The sequence below is a fragment of the Penicillium robsamsonii genome (genome assembly GCF_028829455.1).
Source record: "Penicillium robsamsonii strain IBT 29466 chromosome Unknown utg000003l_segment0_segment0, whole genome shotgun sequence".
Lineage (NCBI taxonomy): Eukaryota > Fungi > Ascomycota > Eurotiomycetes > Eurotiales > Aspergillaceae > Penicillium > Penicillium robsamsonii.
Window position 1 is genome coordinate 2,628,602 of NW_026643221.1, and position 20,272 is coordinate 2,648,873.

The 20,272-nt window shown below is 48.0% G+C and overlaps 8 protein-coding genes across 8 annotated transcripts; 6 read left to right on the forward strand and 2 right to left on the reverse strand.

The window, feature by feature from the left end:
• Positions 1-914: 914 nt before the first annotated feature.
• N7447_005716 (uncharacterized protein) lies at positions 915-2,246 on the forward strand (the record flags this gene model as incomplete). Its single annotated transcript, XM_057229978.1, has 1 exon — positions 915-2,246. One exon carries the CDS (start codon positions 915-917, stop codon positions 2,244-2,246), a length of 1,332 nt encoding a protein of 443 aa, XP_057085068.1.
• A 33-nt stretch (positions 2,247-2,279) lies between these two features.
• N7447_005717 (uncharacterized protein) lies at positions 2,280-2,611 on the reverse strand (the record flags this gene model as incomplete). The annotated part of the gene is made up of 2 exons (XM_057229979.1): positions 2,280-2,344; positions 2,389-2,611. 2 exons carry the CDS (start codon positions 2,609-2,611, stop codon positions 2,280-2,282), a joined length of 288 nt encoding a protein of 95 aa, XP_057085069.1.
• A 2,403-nt stretch (positions 2,612-5,014) lies between these two features.
• On the forward strand, positions 5,015-5,965 carry N7447_005718 (uncharacterized protein; the record flags this gene model as incomplete). Its single annotated transcript, XM_057229980.1, has 1 exon — positions 5,015-5,965. The coding sequence occupies one exon, from the start codon at positions 5,015-5,017 to the stop codon at positions 5,963-5,965; it is 951 nt and encodes a 316-aa protein (XP_057085070.1).
• A 304-nt stretch (positions 5,966-6,269) lies between these two features.
• Positions 6,270-8,006, reverse strand: N7447_005719 (histidine phosphatase family protein; the record flags this gene model as incomplete). Its single annotated transcript, XM_057229981.1, has 3 exons — positions 6,270-7,614; positions 7,672-7,828; positions 7,886-8,006. The coding sequence occupies 3 exons, from the start codon at positions 8,004-8,006 to the stop codon at positions 6,270-6,272; spliced, it is 1,623 nt and encodes a 540-aa protein (XP_057085071.1).
• An 804-nt stretch (positions 8,007-8,810) lies between these two features.
• On the forward strand, positions 8,811-10,524 carry N7447_005720 (Major facilitator superfamily domain general substrate transporter; the record flags this gene model as incomplete). The annotated part of the gene is made up of 2 exons (XM_057229982.1): positions 8,811-9,113; positions 9,190-10,524. The coding sequence occupies 2 exons, from the start codon at positions 8,811-8,813 to the stop codon at positions 10,522-10,524; spliced, it is 1,638 nt and encodes a 545-aa protein (XP_057085072.1).
• Positions 10,525-13,945: 3,421 nt separating this feature from the next.
• N7447_005721 (uncharacterized protein) lies at positions 13,946-14,932 on the forward strand (the record flags this gene model as incomplete). The annotated part of the gene is made up of 1 exon (XM_057229983.1): positions 13,946-14,932. The coding sequence occupies one exon, from the start codon at positions 13,946-13,948 to the stop codon at positions 14,930-14,932; it is 987 nt and encodes a 328-aa protein (XP_057085073.1).
• Positions 14,933-15,225: 293 nt separating this feature from the next.
• On the forward strand, positions 15,226-15,753 carry N7447_005722 (nucleoside deaminase; the record flags this gene model as incomplete). The annotated part of the gene is made up of 1 exon (XM_057229984.1): positions 15,226-15,753. The coding sequence occupies one exon, from the start codon at positions 15,226-15,228 to the stop codon at positions 15,751-15,753; it is 528 nt and encodes a 175-aa protein (XP_057085074.1).
• A 1,387-nt stretch (positions 15,754-17,140) lies between these two features.
• N7447_005723 (uncharacterized protein) lies at positions 17,141-20,088 on the forward strand (the record flags this gene model as incomplete). Its single annotated transcript, XM_057229985.1, has 8 exons — positions 17,141-17,182; positions 17,239-17,278; positions 17,339-17,364; positions 17,435-17,768; positions 17,819-18,009; positions 18,061-18,241; positions 18,297-18,567; positions 18,618-20,088. 8 exons carry the CDS (start codon positions 17,141-17,143, stop codon positions 20,086-20,088), a joined length of 2,556 nt encoding a protein of 851 aa, XP_057085075.1.
• Positions 20,089-20,272: the final 184 nt, after the last annotated feature.

Sequence of the window (20,272 nt, forward strand, 5' to 3'; positions counted from 1 at the left end):
GGGTAACACCAACAACAAGGGGAACAAAACGCAGCATATACTTCAAGAATCCTCAGGGCCTTTCTAGTTGAAGGAGACAAAACTTGCTTATGGTGGTTCAATGTCGATACGAAAGAGGGTCGCCGTAAGTGGCAGAAAGAGACCATCAATGTTATCACAGAAAATTGCACACTCACCACCGTGGCATTAAACAAACTCACTTTTGAGGCATCCAAGGAGGAAAAGAAAGGCCTTGGAGGTGCGAAAATGCTAGCGCGCCAACTCCCAGGCTAGGATACTAAACATATCTCTATGTGAAGGGGTTTAAGAAAGGAAAGGGGGAATGAGAGTCCGAGCGAGCTAGCAACACAATGTCCGAGTCCCTCCTAGCCATAGAAGCGTGTCAAGGCACATACCAATGTATTAAAATAATAGATCAAGGTCGGTCGAGGTCGAGGGAGCCAAGATCTTCCAGGAGCTGCAGTAGAAGGAGGCCAAGAATGATTGCTTTAACTCGGTTCATCTACCTGTCCTTTAAGATCCTTATATATATCTATGCGAGATATTATGTTGGAAGGGAGGGAAGACGAAGCATCTTATAAGCGCTTAACTAGAGGAACAACTAACATAAGTCGAGCGTTAACGTTAACTAGGACCTGAGAATGACTAATAGTGCTAGACGGATGCAGAATAGTGGTATAGGGCAGAGGGGGGGACGATACAGAAACACAGAGAGTTGAATACCATTGATTGGACACATTTTACAACACGGAATACATCGACATTTTCTTGTCAGATCAAATAATGGACCGATCCGGATTGATTCAATATGACTCATATTGTATACATCGTGACACGTTTGTTGACCAGGCCACCATGAGGATATCGTATAAATTGAGATAGTGCGTTGATTATTCGTCGCATTCTTGGGCAATATGGATGATTACCTTGATATTTTCGGTCAACAGACCTTCACCATCAATATCCAGTCATGTCTTTGTTTTACCGTCCCTGATGCTACCGCACATTCAGAAATTACTGCCACTCTCGCCAGAGGTCTTGAGCGACTCCATGGGAGCTTTCCGTGGTTAACAGGTCAAGTTGTCAACGAGGGATCGGGTGACGGCCATACAGGCCACTTCATGATTCGACCAACAGAAGATATCTCTCACTTGATAGTGAAGAATCTTCAGCATGACCCCCATGTACCGGCAATGGATGTCTTGCGGCGTGCCAATTTCCCAATGAGCATGCTCGATCAGGACACTCTGGCACCACGCAAAATTTTTCCAGAAAGCAAATTAGAGTCTGCACCCGTGTTCCTTATTCAGGCAAATTTCATAACTGGCGGACTCCTTCTCACCTTCGTTGCTCAGCATAATGTCATGGATGCGACTGGTTTAGGCCAGATCATCCATCTTTTCTCAAAGGCTTGCCGTGATGAACCGTTCACACCCCAGGAACTTCGGGATGGCAATCTTCCACGCCGCGATATAGTTCCGTTGCTCAAAGATACTCAGGCAGTAGGCACCGATCTTGGTCGCTACATTGTCAATACCGCGCCATACCGGAATGTATTCGAGTCGCCGCCAAAATGCACATGGACGTCCTTCAAAGTTTCTCCCACCTCTCTGAAAAGCCTGAAATCCATCGCCATGGAATCTATCACATCTCCCTTCTTCGTCTCTACGGATGACACTCTGACCGCATTCGTTTGGCAATCTATCGCTCGGGTCCGTCTGCTTCGCCTGGACCCTTCCTCTCAATCCACAATCATGCGCGCCATTGACGCACGGGGTCTCCTAGATATTTCCCCACTCTATCCAGGACCCATACAGAGTAACGTGTATACTGGCTATACTCTTCAGGAATTGACGGAAGAGCCGTTAGGTGGCGTTGCATTGAAACTCCGATCAGCTCTGAACGACAAATCGCACTTGGAACACCATACACGCGCTATTGCCACCTTCCTCGACCACACACCTGACAAAAGCATCTTCTCATTTGGGGCAACACTTGATACGTCAGTAGATCTCATTTTCAGCTCATGGGCAAAAGTGCCGAGCTATGGTTTCGATTTCAATCTTGGGCTGGGATTGCCTGAGGCCGTGCGAAAGCCACGATGTAATGAGGTAGAGGGGCTGACTTTTCGATTGCCGGACACACTTGAGGACGAGGTCGTGATTGCAGTCTGTTTACGAGATGAGGACTTGGAAAGGCTGTGGTCAGAACTCGATTTCATTAAGTATGCGGAGCACATTGGATAATTAAGAGGCTAGTATGTAGAATTATTGAACAATTTAAAGAAGGACATTGACAGAGGGCAATTTTAAAGGACCCCACGGGATGTTATCAAAATGGCCCTCTGTTGGGGTAGCAGCAATCGGACATAGTAGCTACAGTATATACCGGATGTGCGCTGCAGAAGGAGAAATGCGAGATGCTCGAGTGGACCTCCAACTTCAGTGGGCGCAGCCCCGAAGATACCACAGTGACGAGTGAAGCACTGAATGGCATCAGTCTTCTCGTGGAGAAGTTGGCGGATGCGGATGACCTCTTTGCGAGACTTGAAGATGCTCTGGAGGACCAGACCAATGTCTTCGGGTCGTATGATGGACACGCTGTCTTCCATGACTTCCAAACCAGCTTGGATGCGGTCTATGAAGGGGGCAAAGCCGTCTACAATGTCGTCGCTGGGGTTTGTTTCCTTTAACCCCTCTAAACTTTCGACTTATGAACGGTAGGATAATTTATGGGGAGCCAGATACACCGATTTCCTGAAGGATCAATCACATAACGAAAAAAAATATCATCATTAAATATAGTGCTCAGTCTCAGTCAGTTTACTGAGCTTCCAGCACATCCTTTTCTGATTTTACTTCATTCTTAGGCGCGTTGATTTCTAGTGGCTTCTTGATATCGGCCACCGAACCCGGAAGACCAACTGAGGCTGTGCCTGGAGCGATGCAGGTCATACACTGCATCAGTCCCGCTCAGATCGAGTAGATAGGCCCAGAATATCCTTTGTTGGTGTGGATATATGTACTCCGTACCACAGTGGGAGGTTCTTTTATAACCCAAATCGAGGCCAGATCGGTGGATTTAGCAGCAGATCGTGACAGACCAGCTATCGAACTTTTATTACAGACCATCTGAAATACACATCAGCTATGTATACTAAAGCACACTTGTTTAATATTGCTTTAAATCTGACGAAACAAGCATCATCCCCAAGCATTCTAATCAAAGGATGATTATTGAGTCATTGTATTGTTTACTCCTAAGTTGGTAGGTGCCCCCTGTAGTTGAAAGATATCCAATATCGAGACGGCAACAAATCAGACAGAAAGCCCAATGAATCATGATGAGAAAAATCAAGATAGCGATAGTCCTCTTGGCCACAAAGGACTCCTAGTCTAGTCCAAGATAGTATCAGTAGGGAATTTCCGAAGTCCACCCGGTGATCGACAGAGCCTCTCTCGTGTTGACCCCAACGGGCAAGCGAACGGAACATTCGGTGCATCATGCAAGTGCCTGTTATCAAAATCGGCTTATTTCCGCTATTAGCGCTCTATCATATCTTCTCACTATTCTCAACGGCCTAGCTTATATGCCAAAGTAGGTCGGTCGAATCACTGTCCTCTGTGGTGAATATCGCGGGAGTGGCCAACAATAGCCGGGTTTCCGGCAATCCCTATACACAAAGAAATAACTCAAAGAAAATTCCCTGGGGGATATAGGTGGCACCCAAGCTTTTGGCGTGGATTCCAAGTCCCGAAGTGGCTCGCGGCATTCAAAGGCATCCAGTCAAGCTAAGTTTGACCATTGCCTTTGTTCCGGTCAATCTAGGGGTTCTAGCGGTCAATTGATTCCGATCAGCCAATGGAAAACTGTCTGTATGGCCGTTTGGATCATCGAGGAAACGTGGACTGGAGACCTGGACAACCGGAAAGGGGGTCCCTAGAAGTTTAAACTGTGGTTGACTATAAATGACCAATAAGGTATGTTGGATGGTTAAGTGGAGATAAGTAATCAGGGCTGATTGGCAACATAAATCCACGCTATTGGAGCCAAAAGTCAACTTACGAGCTCTTGCAGGTTTCCCTGTGTACCCTGCAGATCATTCTTTGTTTCTTATTCCACTGTAACGTCGAAACATCAGAGCGAGAGAAAGGCAAATAACAAGGATGGGGTCCTAGAGTAGACGACCCCTTTAAAGTGGGTTTGGATCAGGGGTTTGACCTGGATGAAGATGCGTACATGTTTCAAGGCTGGAATAACCAGATTTCCGGTGGAAAACAAATTTTATAATTCGGTCGAGTTACTCGGGAGCCAGTGGAACAGTCCTGGAGTTTAAGCTCATCTAAGCCAATCTAAGGCCAAAAAGACCTCGCTCTACGTAGCCTAAATATGGGTATGCAGATCTCAATTTGGACCTCTTGTCCGGTGATATCCGGACACTTCGATTTCATCTCTACGATTTAGGATTGTTGAATGATTTGACAGGCTCTTAGGACGTGTGGGCTCCAAGGAACTATGAATGTTACGTGTGAGCTGCAGCTACAGTGCTTTGTACAAGTGCTAATTTCGACAAGGTATCATATATACCCTTGATGTTTCTTGCCTTTGAAGACCCTAGCAATAGTCCATATCTAGACAGGACACTGTGCTGACCCTGTTTGAGTTGATTTGGTACGTATGACACGAAATCCCGACCATAAAGGAGATGTTAGTCCCACTTAATACTTCTTTGAGACTCCATTATATCGATCCTTTCGAAATCACGTCAACTATGGAGCTGACCCACTAGTCTAGGATACTGCTGCTTTGTTGACAAGCTGCAAAGGCTTGAACAGGGGCCAGGGGCAAGCAATATCGTACCTGTAGATCACATCCAGCTCACGGCGTATAAATACTGTGTTTCTCTTCACTCCCGTCAAAATTCTCTTCTTCTCCCAAGCTTCTTACCATAGTCATTCTTTAAGCAAAAAAAACAGCCATTCTTTCCAGTTTCCATATCTCCATTAATTTCACAATGAAGGCCTCTTTCATCGCTACCGTCGCCGCTCTGGCCAGCTCTGCTTTCGCCGCTCCTACCCCATTTGGTGGCCTTGACAGCGTCCTCGGTGATCTCAAGGTTGGCGACATCACCAAGGAGCTCAAGCTTTCTGAGGTTCCCACTGTCTCTAAGCTCGGTGACCTGACTAAGGTCCTGAACCTTCCCGCCTCCCCCTCTGCCAGCAGCACCCCCGCTGTCCAGGACGGTCACGTCGTCCAGAACCTCGGACCCCAGCTCGACAACATCCTGACCGTTGTTGGCCCTGACGCTACCACCCTGCTCATTGAGCTCTCCCCTGAGGTTTCTGCCCTCGTCTCCGGCCTTGGTCTCGGCGCCCTCGGTGCTCCCCTCGGTTCCATCGTCGCCTCCGCCTCCAGCCTTGGTGCTCTGGTCACTGGCCTTGGCCCCGTCGTCGACGGCCTCGTCACTGTTGTCGGCACTGACGTCGGTGCTCTCCTCATCAGCCTCTCCCCTGAGGTTTCTGGCCTCGTTTCTGGCCTTGGTCTACCTACCGTTGGTGTCCCCGTCGGTACCGTTGTTGCTACTCTCGGCAAGAACCTTAAGCGTGGCGAGATTGTCCAGGACCTTGCCCCCATGGCCAAGACCACCCTGACTGTCACCGGCCAGAACGCCAAGCAGCTTCTCATCGAGCTCTCCCCCTCCGTCACCTCCCTCGTTGCTGGCCTCGGTCTGACCACCATCTCCGGCCCCATTGGCTCCATCGTCGCTGAGGCCGCTGATGTTGGTGACCTCGTCAAGGATATCTCCGAGCCCGTTGAGAACCTCCTCCACATTGTCGGCAAGGACGGCAAGCACCTCCTCGTCAAGCTGTCTTCCTCTGTCGTTGAGCTTGTTACTGGTCTCGGCCTTCCCACTGTTGCCACCCCCCTCGGTGCCATCCTCACCACCGTCGCCCAGAACCTGTAAAATGTTTACAGGCAGTGGTGTCACTCTAGTTGAATAAGCTTGTATAAGGTCTGACCTTGGTTCCCGTTCGGTACACAATCACAACAATTTACTATATACATAATACAATCTCTACGTTATTTGATGAATATGGGCGGCTAAATACGTTTCTTATCCTGATCGATTTGTGCAGGCGTCTGGAATCAAACTAAAGAACTGAAAATCAGAACAAGGGATCCTTTGAAATGGGCGAAAGGCTGCCTATAGTTTCTACCCCGTAACCAATATAGAATCCGAATCACGAGATGCCATAACAGATGTCGCTTCAGACTGCACCCGTTTTAATGTCCCCGTACGCCGGGACTGCATAGTCGCCGAAACAACTGTCCTCAAACTTCGCCTTTACAATGTTTTCCTTCTGAGCCTCGATGAACGTCTGCAGCTCGCACCATCCGTCATCCCGCTTCCCGCATGCTGGGATACTGTGTCCGAGAGAGATTGTCCTCTGGTTGATCAACATGTGCACATATGTTGTTTCACGCCCCTTGGACTCATATACTGAGGTATTGGGATCCTTCGAGCGCTTCGCACGTACGGGCCGCGGCGCTTTGATGATTTCGATATTAAAGCGGGCAGCGAACGGAACAATATGGCTGACAATCAGTTGGTGGTCTTCCGGTGGACCGGAGGTGGGAAGAAACTGCTCAAACTGTGTGAGGCCTAGCGCAGTCAACATCGAGAACATGGTGGTATCGTGACTGAAGTCCAAATACAAGTTCTGTTTCAAAGGGAAGGTTGTGGGCTTGGTGTCCAGTGTTTCATTGATGGCAGCAAACCCCTCCTCTGGTCGAGGGTAGCGGTGCTCCAATCGGGCAACGAGCTCTTGGACGTAACCCACGCCCACTGCCCGTCCGGTGGGAGACCCAAATCCATTTCCTCCATAGTAGCTTAGGGCAAAGGTATACTCGAAGCCTTCCCACTCGTCCTTGGTAAAGAGGGAGCAGAAGGGGCTGTATCCCAAGCCGACGGTCTCATATGGACACATCGTCTGAGCAAGATAAGTGTCCTCGATTGTCCAGTCTGGGTGGCCCGTCATCGATCGACGGAATCGATCTGTTGCACGCTTCAAATATTTCTTCTGCCATTCGGCGCTTGCCCAGTCTCCGCCAGCTGACCGCTCGTTATTGTTGTTGGGGCATGCCTTGTCTCCGGCCAGAGGATTCTTGAATCCAGTCTCTTCGATAATGACTTCCAAAGTGACGTTCTCGGCATATTTAGGTCCGAAGAATCCGTTCAGGAAGTTCTCAGCTGACTGTAACATTCGCACTTGAGTGCATGTGCGGGCGATAAGTGGTGAGGATGGATCATAAAGTTGACCATAGTTGAACCAATTGAGCACACCGCTGTCAAAGAGCTGCTGGCGCCCAAGAGCCGTCAGCTCTTCTTTTCCCAGTCGATATTCCCAGGTGTTGAGGAACTCCAGATTACCAGTGAAGCGAGTCCCGTTGGCGAGAAGCTCCGCTATACGGTTTGGCAGAGTGGCCACAGAGGCGCTAGAAGTGGGATACCGAGATCCGTGTCGATGTACCATATGCATCTGTGTGATATTGGCACCGGGAGGAAGTGCGTATTCTTTAACCCCAAATCCAGACGGATTAGGCATATAAGGCCTTGGCTCCATTGTAAGTTATGTATAAAATAAGCCAGTGAGCTTTGGTCATACGTACGAGAGATTGCCCATATGTTTGAATGAGTCAGCACCATCACCCTTTCCAATGATAGGTACATCAGTCACCACCGGGGTATTGGGCACATAGTCATGCTTCCCAAATGGAGCTGGATTTGTCTGGGCCAGGAAGGGTGCGCTTCCGGCCTGTGTCGGGCCTATGTTTATACCTGTCAACACTTGAGGGACTAATTGATGGGAGTGGAAACATCTACCTGCAAACGGACCATAGCTAGTCTGGAAATAATCCGGGATTGTGGATGTTCCTCTTGGCTTCACGGCAGCATCCACAGCCGTCGCAACCCCAAGAAGTAGAAACTGAGAATAGATATGCATCACGAATAATCTTGGTCAATATGATCAATGACGCTCAGCAACCTGATTTATATTTCTCACTTCATGCTCCTGTTCGACCTTTTATAAAGGAATGATCTCACATATGCGGAGTTGAGTCCTTGCAGCACATAACACATGCACACCGAACGGATTTCTCAGTAGCCGATCCATGTCGGTAAGTTCCGATCAATTGGGCCCTCGCGACATGCAAAGTGGGGACAATCTGACGAGAAATGTCAATTTTCAAATGTCCCCGTGGGGCCCCGCGTTTTTTTCAACGTTCAATACCCCACCCGGATACATGGATGTAACCCCGTAATTCCCCGATTATCCTGAGTCGCTAAGCATTTTACCGACTAAGCGAGAGATACGCCAAGTATTCCTCTATTGGCCGCCACAATTGTTCTCGGAATCATGTTTCCTATTCATTCGTCAAATACACCAATTGGAATCATCTTTTGTGATATTTGAGACGGCCTTTGAAGGCAACAGAACGCAGTCATGTGTCAGGGTCAATCCTTTGCTGACAGTGCTCCTATTCGAAATCGGATTCGTGTCAGTGGCCGACTAACTGGTGGACCTGTGGGCCCTATCCCGCATTTTGACCACGAGCTACTTGGAGACTTGGGAATAGCCGGCCTCAAACAACGTTCCCGCTCTTCTACATAAATAAGCCCCGACTCCACAAAAAAATGTCTCGCGCCCCAATAATTATTTCTCACGCCTGGAGCTTAGTTATATGACTATCCTTTCTCCTTTTGTTCATATCTAAAGCTTGGGATTTCAGCTTCGAAAAGGACAATCATGACCAAGGACGACATTTCGTCGGCAGGGAATGCCTTCGGAGATGTCGAACGCCAGGATTCCGTGCCTACGGCCAAAGCAACCAACAATGCGAAAGCGGCTACCGAAGCGGAGCATAAGATGACCCTGTTACAAGGTATCAGAACTTATCCGAAGGCGATCGGGTGGAGTGTTCTTATTTCCACGTGTATCGCGATGGAAGGCTACGATATCAGTCTGGTCAATAATTTCTATGCATTTCCCCAATTTACACGCAAGTACGGCGAAATGATGGCAGATGGTTCCTATCAAGTCCCAGCTGCAGTAAGTTAAGCCAGTGGCTACTACTTCTGTCTCTCCCCCATTCATTGCTTGTTACTAATGAAATTGTCGCATATAGTGGCAAGCTGGTCTCAGCAATGGCGCGGCTTGTGGAGAAATCATTGGCCTCTTGATCAACGGATGGGCTTCGGAGAGATTCGGATATCGCTATACAATTATGACTTCCTTAGCCCTGATCACTATATTCACGGCGATCTTTTTCACGGCGCCAAACATTCAAACCCTGCTTGCAGCGGAAATCCTCGCCGGAGTTCCATGGGGCATTTTCCAGACACTGACAGTTACCTATGCATCTGAAGTCTGCCCTGTCGTTCTAAGAGGATATCTCACGTCATACGTCAATTTCTGCTGGGGACTAGGACAATTGATAGGCATTGGGGTCATCAAATCGATGCTGAATCGGGATGACGAATGGTCATACCGGATTCCATATGGATTGCAATGGATGTGGCCAGTTCCTCTCTTTGTTGCGATTTTCCTTGCCCCGGAATCACCTTGGTGGTTGGTCAGAAAGAATAGGGATGAAGACGCGAAGAAGGCACTCATACGCCTCACAAATGCTGACCGAAACTTGGATTTCAATGCGGATGAAACAATTGCTATGATACGCCACACTACCGATCTCGAATCGAAACTTTCAGATGGAGCCTCATACTTTGACTGTTTCAAAGGGACCAATTTACGGCGAACAGAGGTTGTTTGTCTTGTGTGGGCAATTCAAAACCTCAGCGGCAATTCCTTTTCCAATTACTCTACATACTTCCTAGAACAGGCAGGATTATCAGCATCCAATTCATATTCATTCGCGATGGGACAATATGGGATCAACATGATTGGTGTCTTTGGAGCATGGTTCCTCATGTCTTTTGGAATTGGCCGAAGAACGCTATATCTCTATGGTCTCTGCGGACTATGCACTATCCTATTTTTGCTTGGTTTCCTTGGCCTAGTTCCTAGTGCCCATAGGGATCAAGCATCACTCGCAACAGGCTCACTGATGCTCTGCTGGGCATTATTCTACCAGCTTTCCGTCGGAACTGTGGCCTATTCACTCGTGGCAGAAATCTCCACTCGTCGACTGCAAATCAAGACCGTGGTTCTCGGTCGCGTCCTGTACAATATTATCGGTATCATCTGTGGTGTGTTAACTCCCTATATGTTGAACCCTGCCGCCTGGAATTGGAGTAATTTTGCAGGGTTTTTCTGGGGAGGAGTTTGCTTTTGCTGTGTTGTATACACGTTTTTCCGAGTTCCAGAAACAGCCGGTCGCACTTTTGCTGAACTTGATATGTTGTTTGAAGAAAACGTGTCGGCCAGAAAGTTTTCCAGCACCCAAGTTGAGGTATTTGGAGATCGGGAGGAAGTGGAAGTGGTCGAGCACAATGCCAAATAATGAGGAACTTGTATGCTGTCATATCTGCTGTGATTGCCAGGACAAGTGATATTAGTCAATTGTGGCGTAATTTTTGTTTTGTTCTACTTCAGCTTATAATCAGGACCTGTGATTCCATCTGCAGCGAACGGTCTTACGCAAATTTCAACCTATTAATTATTATTATTTTTGTTTATAATGCACATGGTCCCGTATTTGCGCACTAATTCCACAGGAGCAGCTCATGAGTATATCCGTGGACACTCTGGGAAAATGGCTTAGAATATTCAACACTCATGCGCAGATGACCTTGGAATGAAGTATGGTGAGTAATAGAAACGACTTGATAACAGCAAAGAATCCAGAAAAGTCGCAGTAGATAGTGAAACAAAAAGCAAGGAGGCTTTTGTAAAGAAACACGACAATGTATCCCGGTAGAATCAACTTGAAGGAAATCACAGCATAGCACAAGCCCACTCGAGGACATAAGTGCATTCTTCTCGGTGTTATTACAAAGGGACCTCAATATCCTCGTAGTCATCTGTTTGTATCAGATTTTCCACCGTATAGCCGCCTATACTGAATGTTCCACAATCTATTTGCTGTCCAACCTTCCGGCACAATGTCTTTAATATACCTCTCGATCTTCTTCATCACAAGTTGGCCGTAGAGCTTCCGGGCTCAAATCTCTATGCCAGGATCAAAACATATATATCGGTCTTCAGGGCGGGGACAAGCTTCATTGCATTTTCAAATGGCATGGCATCTATATCCCACTCCTGATTGATCATCCACAGCACAGTTCTTCACGAAGCGCAGAGCATCACTTTCCAGATTTGGAAGTTCTCGTAACATTAGTAACAGCTTTGCCATTGTCTGGGTTGTTTGATTTCCCCTTCTAAATCGGAATCCTATCGTGTGGCAGATCAGTCAGCTATTGCGGAAGAAAATACTGACAAACATCGCCTTGTGCTTGTGGAGCGGTCATATCTCACTCACATAGTCGTAATCCACGATGTTGAGGTGGAGCTTGCGTACGTTCTCTTTCGCCCGTGGGTGTGGTATGCTAGACTTGAAACCCTCTCAGCTTCCCTCCTCATCGTACAATGAGATAATGCGGAATATGTAAGTGCTTGCGAGGCTACAAAGCGCCCAGTTTGTTAGACTCAGAGCCTTGAGGGCTTCTCAATCTAACAGGGACGCAAGAGAGATGATAATTCTGCCATCTTCCGTCTTCCCTAAGTTGTAACAAGCACTAGATACGGATTACGATAGAAGAAGATCAATCAAATGATGAGAATGTTCTCGGTATTTTCTGGGCATCCGTATCTAGTAGACCGAACAGGGGTTGAGGTTAAGATATCCGGCGCTAATGCCAGGGCCTGGGCGAAAAGCGATTCTATAACTGATGAACAGGAAATCCACGTCACTACAAGGGAGAGCAAGAAGATGATTAGCAGAGATAGATGTGGATCTCGACATACTGTCATGGAGCTATATAGCTCCATGACAAAATTAGAAAGATGCCCTTGAATCAAACTGTCCCTAGGGGTTCCTTGCATTATATACCTTTACATATCTCCCTTGCTAGGGATTAAAGGAGTCAGAAAATATCGCTCAATTAAGATTCACATGCTTTTATTGGGTCACTAGGAAATAGTGCGGTAAACCGAAATTCTAATATTTTAGTAGTAATAAAAGTAGAATGGGCCTACAAGGAGTAAACTTTGAAGCTTAAGATCCATTAGATTAGAGAAAAATCGGCTAAATTTATCAGCGATCGATCGGCGCTACCTATACTAGTGTGTGCTTCCTAGGAATGCCTAGATATGGGTAACAAAATATGATTGGATACTAGCACAGTCTTTTATACTTTTTTAACATCTCATGTCAAAAAGAGGCTGGCTGCTATCAACTCTCAGTCTGATCTCAAAGTTGGATAGTACACCTATGTGACAAGATCTTAGATAGGGGTAAGGTATGACTTGGTTATGTATGTAGTTATCCTGTTTTGGCAGTGATCAAAACGAACTAGGCGGTTGTTAACATGTAGTGCCTAGTTGCGAGAATCTGATACTTTTTTCGGTTAGACATAGGTAATAATATTGGCCTTGTTGGTTGCTATGCCATGTTACAGAAAAGTGAAATTTCCTTGGACAGATTTCAATTGCTCAATATATATATATATATCGAGCCTCCTTAGCTCAGTAAGACGCCACACGGCGTAACCATATGCAGGGAAAAGCCACCGAACATAACCTTGGAAGCAAGCATCGATAGCAAGCAGGTTATAGTAGAAAAGGAAAACAAGGTGGAAAACTTTGGAAATACCAAGACTTAATTAAGGTTGTCCTTTTCGCACCCAGGCGCATCATCATCAAACATCCCCAAATGCCAAGTAGCTAGATGAATCCACAATGCAGGGAATATTCGTTTGGTCCTTGGCTCGGAATATTATAGTCATTCCAGTCAATTAAATATGTACGTACCCAAAATTATGGTATTATACCCCGAAGCGGTTGGGGGAAATCTTAAGTTTGGTCACGTACCAGATGAGTGTGACAGGCCTAGCTCAATCAAGACACTCAGATACTATGAATCATAGTATATATAGCTCGCTCTATACCGAGAAAGCAGCAGCCGTTGCCGGAACTTGTATCAACGGCTATGCCCCGCCACGATATACCTGGAACTACATAGAGATACACTGGCTAAATAACTGAACTGATATAATCGTAATTATTTTTTGGAAATATCAGAAACTGTGCTCGTATAAGATCACGAGTACTAATTCTAAACATACATGAACGTTGGTTAACAAGAACATATCCCTTGCTACATGGGCTGAAACTAGACTCAAGAACACAACATACGCCCGATAATGGAGTACATATCCATAGCCCCTGACGCACAAAAATTTGATCAAAGTGTGAGAGGACAAACATTATCCAGTGGTCCGAGCTATCCACTGTATGGTGCATTTGCTCCAAAGTAGAAACTCTAGTGTAATAGGTATACCTAATAACCTGATTACTAAATGTAGTAGAACGCGTATCGTGCTTGACTATCTAACTTTTCCAAACCTTGGGAAAAGCATAACTTTTGGTACGTAACTAGGTAGCCCCAACCTTGACACGCAAGTGTCCTATCAGAAGGTCACCTGGCCCTCCGCAATCGGGGCTATCCCCCAAAAGTCCCCGATTTTATTCTTCAGGGACCCAATTGAAATCAATCTATATCAACAGAAGAATGTCTTATCTTTGACTTTCTCCGCCACTCTTTTGCCTCGTATCTCGCTCGGCTTGTGCATATATCCCCTTACTCTAGGTCTTCCCCTCCGAGGCTTCTTTCTCTTGTATATATCCCCCTCCTGGCAACCATATTTCCGCCTTGCAATGTGTGTTTTATAACTGCGCAATACGACTCCAACAGCGATGTGCTCATGTCGCGTGCCGACATACCCGGCAGTAATTTCAGCTTCGCTGATCGCTCCGCCGACCGATTCGCGGTGCTCACCGTAGTCGCCTGTTTCATTGGAATTGCCTGGTATAATGCATTGGAATTGATTGTTCTGTGCTTCGCCACCTTCAAGAGATATGGCGGGTGCTATTTTTGGTGTCTCCTCGTCGCCTCCTTCAGTATCATCCCTTTTGGTCTCGGATATATCCTCATCATCTTCAACATATACACTAGCATGTTCCCCGTGGCAATGGAGCTAGTCGCCTGGGTTGGGATGGTAACAGGCCAGTCCCTAGTCCTTTGGTCTCGATTGCATCTCGTCTGTCACAGCCCAACCGTCCTTCGCGCCACTCTCGTTATGATCATCGTCGACGCTATCATCCTACACATTCCCGGATCCGTCCTCGAGCTTGGCAGCCATTCGAACAAATCCTCCCTCTTCTCCGCCGGATTCAACATCTTCGAGCGTATCCAATTGATCGGATTCTCCATTCAAGAAATCATCCTCTCCGTCATCTACTCTTGGGAAGCTGTGCGACTACTGAATCTCCGCCCAAGAGGCCGTTACCGAGGCACCCTGGTCCAACTTTTGATCGTGAACATAGCCATGATTCTCATGGACGCCGCCATTATCGGAGTAGAGTACTCGGGCTTCTTCGAAATCCATGTCGCCCTCAAGGCAATGGTCTACAGCGTGAAGCTCAAGCTGGAATATGCGATCCTAGGCAAATTGGTAGGTATCACTGAGAACGGCGGCAGCAACTCGGCCCCGACCGATCTGTCTGATTTCGTGGATATTTCATTCCATAACAATAGCACACCACAGCCGGATAGCGACAGATTCACAGAGATTCCCGATTACGGTGCCCACCCTCGTACACGATCGTCCTCCAAGGGCTCGTCCACGGACCCGCTAAGAGGGAATCTCCCCGCTGCTCAGACTCCAATTGCGAGTGACCGAGGCTCCTGACGATTCCACATGTAAATAATGACCCTCTTGTTTTTGTACATAGAAACTACTCAGTATATAATTCACGACATACACCGTCTTAATCAAGTTTTAAATGTCTCACATATAATGAGGAGGAAGGAATAGCCCCTCACCCCGTATCTCGCATCGTCGGATACCGCCGCGAACCTCAAGATACCAAACCGAGCACGATATAACAATCCACAATCCCCAAACCCACCTTACCCACCTTATCCACTCAGATATCCTCACCCACCTATACTTAGTCCCCACAATACAAACCATACCTCACAATGACCTCTCCCAACCCAAGCCTAATCCCCCTAACACAACCCCAACTTACCGCCGCATCCCATGCAGTCCTCATCCACCAAGCGCAAGCACAAGACCTGCACAAAAAGCGACCATTTGCAGCAATTCTCCTAGCCCCAGACAACGAAACAATCCTCCTCTCCTCGAACTCTCTCTCGCACGTGCGGCACGCAGAAAGCGAGCTCGCGCGCAACGCCGCGGAAAACTACGACTGGGCGTACCTGGCGCGATGTACGCTGGTGTCGACCTGGGAGCCGTGTGCGATGTGCGCGGGCGCCATCTACTGGGCGCATATTGGGCGGCTGGTGTATCTCGCGTCTGAGAAGGCGTTGCAGGAGGTTATTGGTGTTGGAAATCCGGAGAATTTGACGTTGGATTTGCCTTGTCGGCAGGTTTTCGAGAAGGGGCAGAGTGTGGTAGAGGTTATCGGGCCCTTGGTTGAGGAAGGGTGGGAAAGGAGGGTCGTGGAGGATAGTAGGCGGTATTGGGGAAGGGGGATTAGATATTAGTATAATTGGGTACGCATATGTATATGTTTGGTCTTGTCGAGCAGTGCCTGTGTACTCCGTGCGACCTGTTGATATACGGATCGAGGTGGAAGGTAGTGGTGGGGTTTGGACTGTCCTGTGTACCTCAAGGCGAGTTGGGGCTCGAAGGGGGTTGTGTTGTCTAAATAATGATGTATGCCTTGCAGCCTGGTAACATGATAGTGATGAGGAACGTGTGGATGGATCGCTCCGTGAGCGCCACATACTTCATAATTGCATGTTTGAACCAAAGCTTCTGGTACAGTCAATTTCCTCGAGAGACGAATCTACAACATACAAAGGGGTCGACCCTGGTTCATACTTGCGGATGCGGACCAATTGAATAGGTGAAAAAGAGATCCCTATGATTTTCCCTTTCTGGCATCGCGTAGAAGGCGCTACTAGAGCCTCCTCGACGAGAATAGTGGTCGACCAGGTCCCAGGAGAAGGTCTCCACTGAGATATTTGGAATCATTGATGGTCACGATCAACCTCGATCATTCGATCAGACTGAATATCAGGAAAATGGAGACACTACTCTCAATATAGTAAGGAGTGGGTGCACAGCCCCATGGAAGACACACGCCTTTTTTTTGGGTGGCTGAAAGCTTGGCCTCCTAAACCGTAACCCGGGATCTCCCTGGAAGGTTAAGCGAAAATCAATTGCACGTATGAGATCCGAAGTGTTGACGTCAAGTTGAGCAGACTCTGATATAGACCCACATAGACCCATGGATGATGGCGTGCGCCAAGACTTTTCTGATCTCAATCCTGAAACTTCGTAGATCTTAGTTTGTGGGATTTTTATGGGCTTTTCATAGGATTTGGGAAGATATAGCTTTAGTGTGGATAGCTAGCCTGGAGATGAAGTGGATGACGTGGACTGAAGTTGGGTACTCCGTCCGGAACCCCAGTTAATACCTTACACATATGACACCACATATGTACCCTTATTTTCTCTGAGTGTGAACAAGATTGGGAAGGAGCAGATTTCCGTAACAGTGTCACATGAATGACGTCAACTGTCGATCACCAAAGCTATAGGGAAAGTAGCTCTTCCTTAGGTAATTATCAAAGCTGCTTGGAGTAGTGATCATTGCCTCTGGATCCTGCTCATCATAATGGCGCTATGCCCTTTGTCTTTTATATTCCGTCATCCCTTCCCTCCTTTGAATTTTCTTCTCATATTTCCCTTCATTCCAGTGATACCCCTTGTTTTGTGCCTACATAGGCTCAATAAATAGTTAATTGTGAGTACCCTTGTTTGTCATGGATGCAAACATATCTAACCCTGTTAGTTCATACATAATATCTCTCTAGCTTTAGCTATCTCATCCCTTCATCATTGGTCTTCGATACATACTTCATCATGTCTGTGAACGTTCCCACCGACTCTAGGCAGAAGGAGAAGGTATGTATGACGAGGTGACCCCAATTGCAACTACCACTGACAGGCAATCCCTCAAGGATATTAACCAGAAGCTCCAATTGTTTGGTATCTACCATGGTAAGTTAAGCTTCAGCTCACCTCAATTGATCATTGTCGTACTAACTATCTCTGCTAAAGCCTTCAAGAATAGCAAGCTCCCCTCGGTCCGTCACAATCCTTTTCTATCACCACTCGTCTTGCCACAAATGCTAACTAGGCCCCTGTCTCCTATAGAACAAGCAATGCGACATTGCTTTAAACAGTGCCTTGAACTCCAAGGCCCTCAGTTCTCCATCCACGGAACTCTCGCCCGACGGAAAGACCCTGGTAGCAGATCTCCGCAATGTCATCGACGCAGCTAAGCAGATGCTCCTGGTCAAGAACGACGGTGAACTCCTGCAGGACTTTATCTGGCAAGCACAGAAGATTTCAGGTGAAGATGTCGAGGGCAAACGCCCTGGGCTCCCCATCGACAAGGAGAGCAGCCAGCAAGATGCGAGCAAGGCCGTTGATGGCCTGAAGACCCTGGGCACACTCATGATCACCAACGGAGAGTTTAGAAAACTATGTAAGTAAACTTCCATTTGTGGATCACGGACATTTCCTAACAACGCGCAGTGAGCGATGCCATGACTCTTGGCAAAGACATTGCTGCCGATGCGTCTCAAAAGGCCGCCAACCAGGTCCGCCCCTCGCAAGAGGACCTTTCGCAGATCGACCAACCTGCAGAGGACAACGTCTGGCACGAGAAGCCTAATATCTCCAAGGATGACCTGAAGTCTAGAGTGAAGAAGAACAAGGCTAAGGCTGTATGTATCCCTAATACGTCCCCAAATCTGCACATACTCACACTAGCCCAGGAGAACGAAGGTATTGAGGCAGTCGCTGAGGATGAGACTGGTACATCACCGCAGAACAAGAGGAAGGAATATTCCGACAGGACTAAGAGCTACTTGTCTGAGAAAATTCCCAAGGAGCGTCGCGAGCAGACCGTCTGGCGCCTGAAGAAGATGATCATTGAGATCCAGGGTCATGCTGACTGTAAGTCAACCATAATTGTGATATCGATGTCGAGGATTACTAACAAACCATGCAGACCAGCAAGCCGTCGAGACCTTGTTGAGCATGGCTGAGCAATACGCTGGACACTCCAAGGATATCTCCAAGCAGGGCAGTAGTTCTGCCCGTGACGTCCTGAAGACCGACAATGTTCAGGCAGTTCAGTACAACTTGCGCACCCTTATCGAACGCTTTGCCAACTACACCTCTCTGGACGGCTTCTTCGAGTCGCTGAACACCATTTACCGCAATTCCGAGAGGGACCCTGAACTCCGAAACTGGTTCAGAAACGTTGACAAATTGATTCGGTATGTGAATTGGAAAGCTTCCCCCTTGAACAAAAGCTGACCAGATATAGCAAATCTCTGCGAGAGCAAGGCTTCATCATGGAGGATGAATGCAACCGCCAGTGGAACGAGATTTATGATAAGGGTCGTTACCTCCTGCGCGAGCGTTACCGCGGTGACGCCGACCGTATTGTCGATGAGGTCAAGTTCATGGCCGATCAGTTCGAGAAGGACCCGCAAAACCAGGCTCTTGCTGAGTCGTTCCAGAAGCTGTTCAAGGATCTGGGTCACGACGCGAATGGCAAGCCTACCTTCAAGCCGGATCTCCTTCGGGATCTCCGCGATGTTATCATTCCCAGCTTCTTCGAGAATGTCCGCTACGTTCCAATCCCCCGTATCGAGGTTTCGGACCCCATGGTCGATGTTGTGGTCGAGAACCTGTGCATTGAGGGTGACAACTTGATGCCCAACGTTATTGAGTTCGGCAGCGACAACTACTTCCGCTGGGGTCGCAAGAAGATTACCAACAAGCGTGACAATAAGATCATGATTTCCATGTCTGGCATTCAGGCTGATCTGCGCGATATCAGCTACTACATCAAGAAGAAGGATGGCTTCCCCTCCATCACCGATCGTGGAATTATGGACATCTTCCTCGGTGGAGAAGGTCTCAGCGTCAAAATCGCTGCTTCGACTGCCCAGAAGAATGACAAGGAGCACTTTGTCAAGTTGGACAGGGTGTCTGTGTCCATCAAGAACATGGATATCAAGCTGAGGAAGTCTCGCCACAAGCTGCTCTTCAACGTCTTCAAGCCCATGCTGTTCAACGTGGTCAGGCCCGCTCTGCAGAAGGTGGTCGAGGGCCAGGTCCGCGAGGCCTTCAGGAAGGGCGACCTTTTCGCCAAGGACATCCACACCGAGGCCATCCGTGCCCAGCAGGCCGCCCGCGAAGATCCCGCGAACGCGCCCACGATATTCTCTCGCTACGCCGATGCCATCCGAGCTCGCACTCAAGCCAAGGCCAAGAAGGCTGAGGACGTTGCCAAGCGTGACACCACGGTCCAGACCGTCCTGACTCTCCACGATTCCCTCTTCCCTGACATCCAGCTCCCCGGTGGCGTATCCAACAAGACCACCGAGTATGTCGAGCTGGCTGCCAAGGGCGACCGCTGGGAGTCCCCCATCTTCAGCCTCGGCAGCGCATCCGAGTCCACCGGTATCCCGTCCGGTGGCCCCATCACCAGGAAGTCCCGTGCCAGCGCCCAAGGTACAGGCGCCGGAGTTGCTTCCACCGGAGGTGCCTCGGGCGCCACCACAGGCGCCGCTCCCAGCACTGTCAACGGTACCAACGGCAACAATGTCTCCGGATACCCGGCCCGTGGCTTCTCCGATGAGGTTGACCAAGCTTTCGTCAATGGCAAGCCCCAGAACTTGGGTGACGTCAGTAAGTATGGCGCTAATGGCACCAATGGCGTTAACGGCATCACTACCGGTACTGTTACTAACGGCACTGCCATCAACAATATCGGAACCCCCGTCTAAACCACATGTGACCAAAATCGTTATGACATTCTCGTAACGTTATTTTCTTTTGTCTCTTGATCTTTTTGTTTCTTTGCTATGATTTCCCCTTGTGCACTATGGACTTTTTTTCATATTATTTTGTACTGGTATTAGCTAACGGTAGCCTAATACATATTGCCACCGTTGTCTGCGTTAATCATTC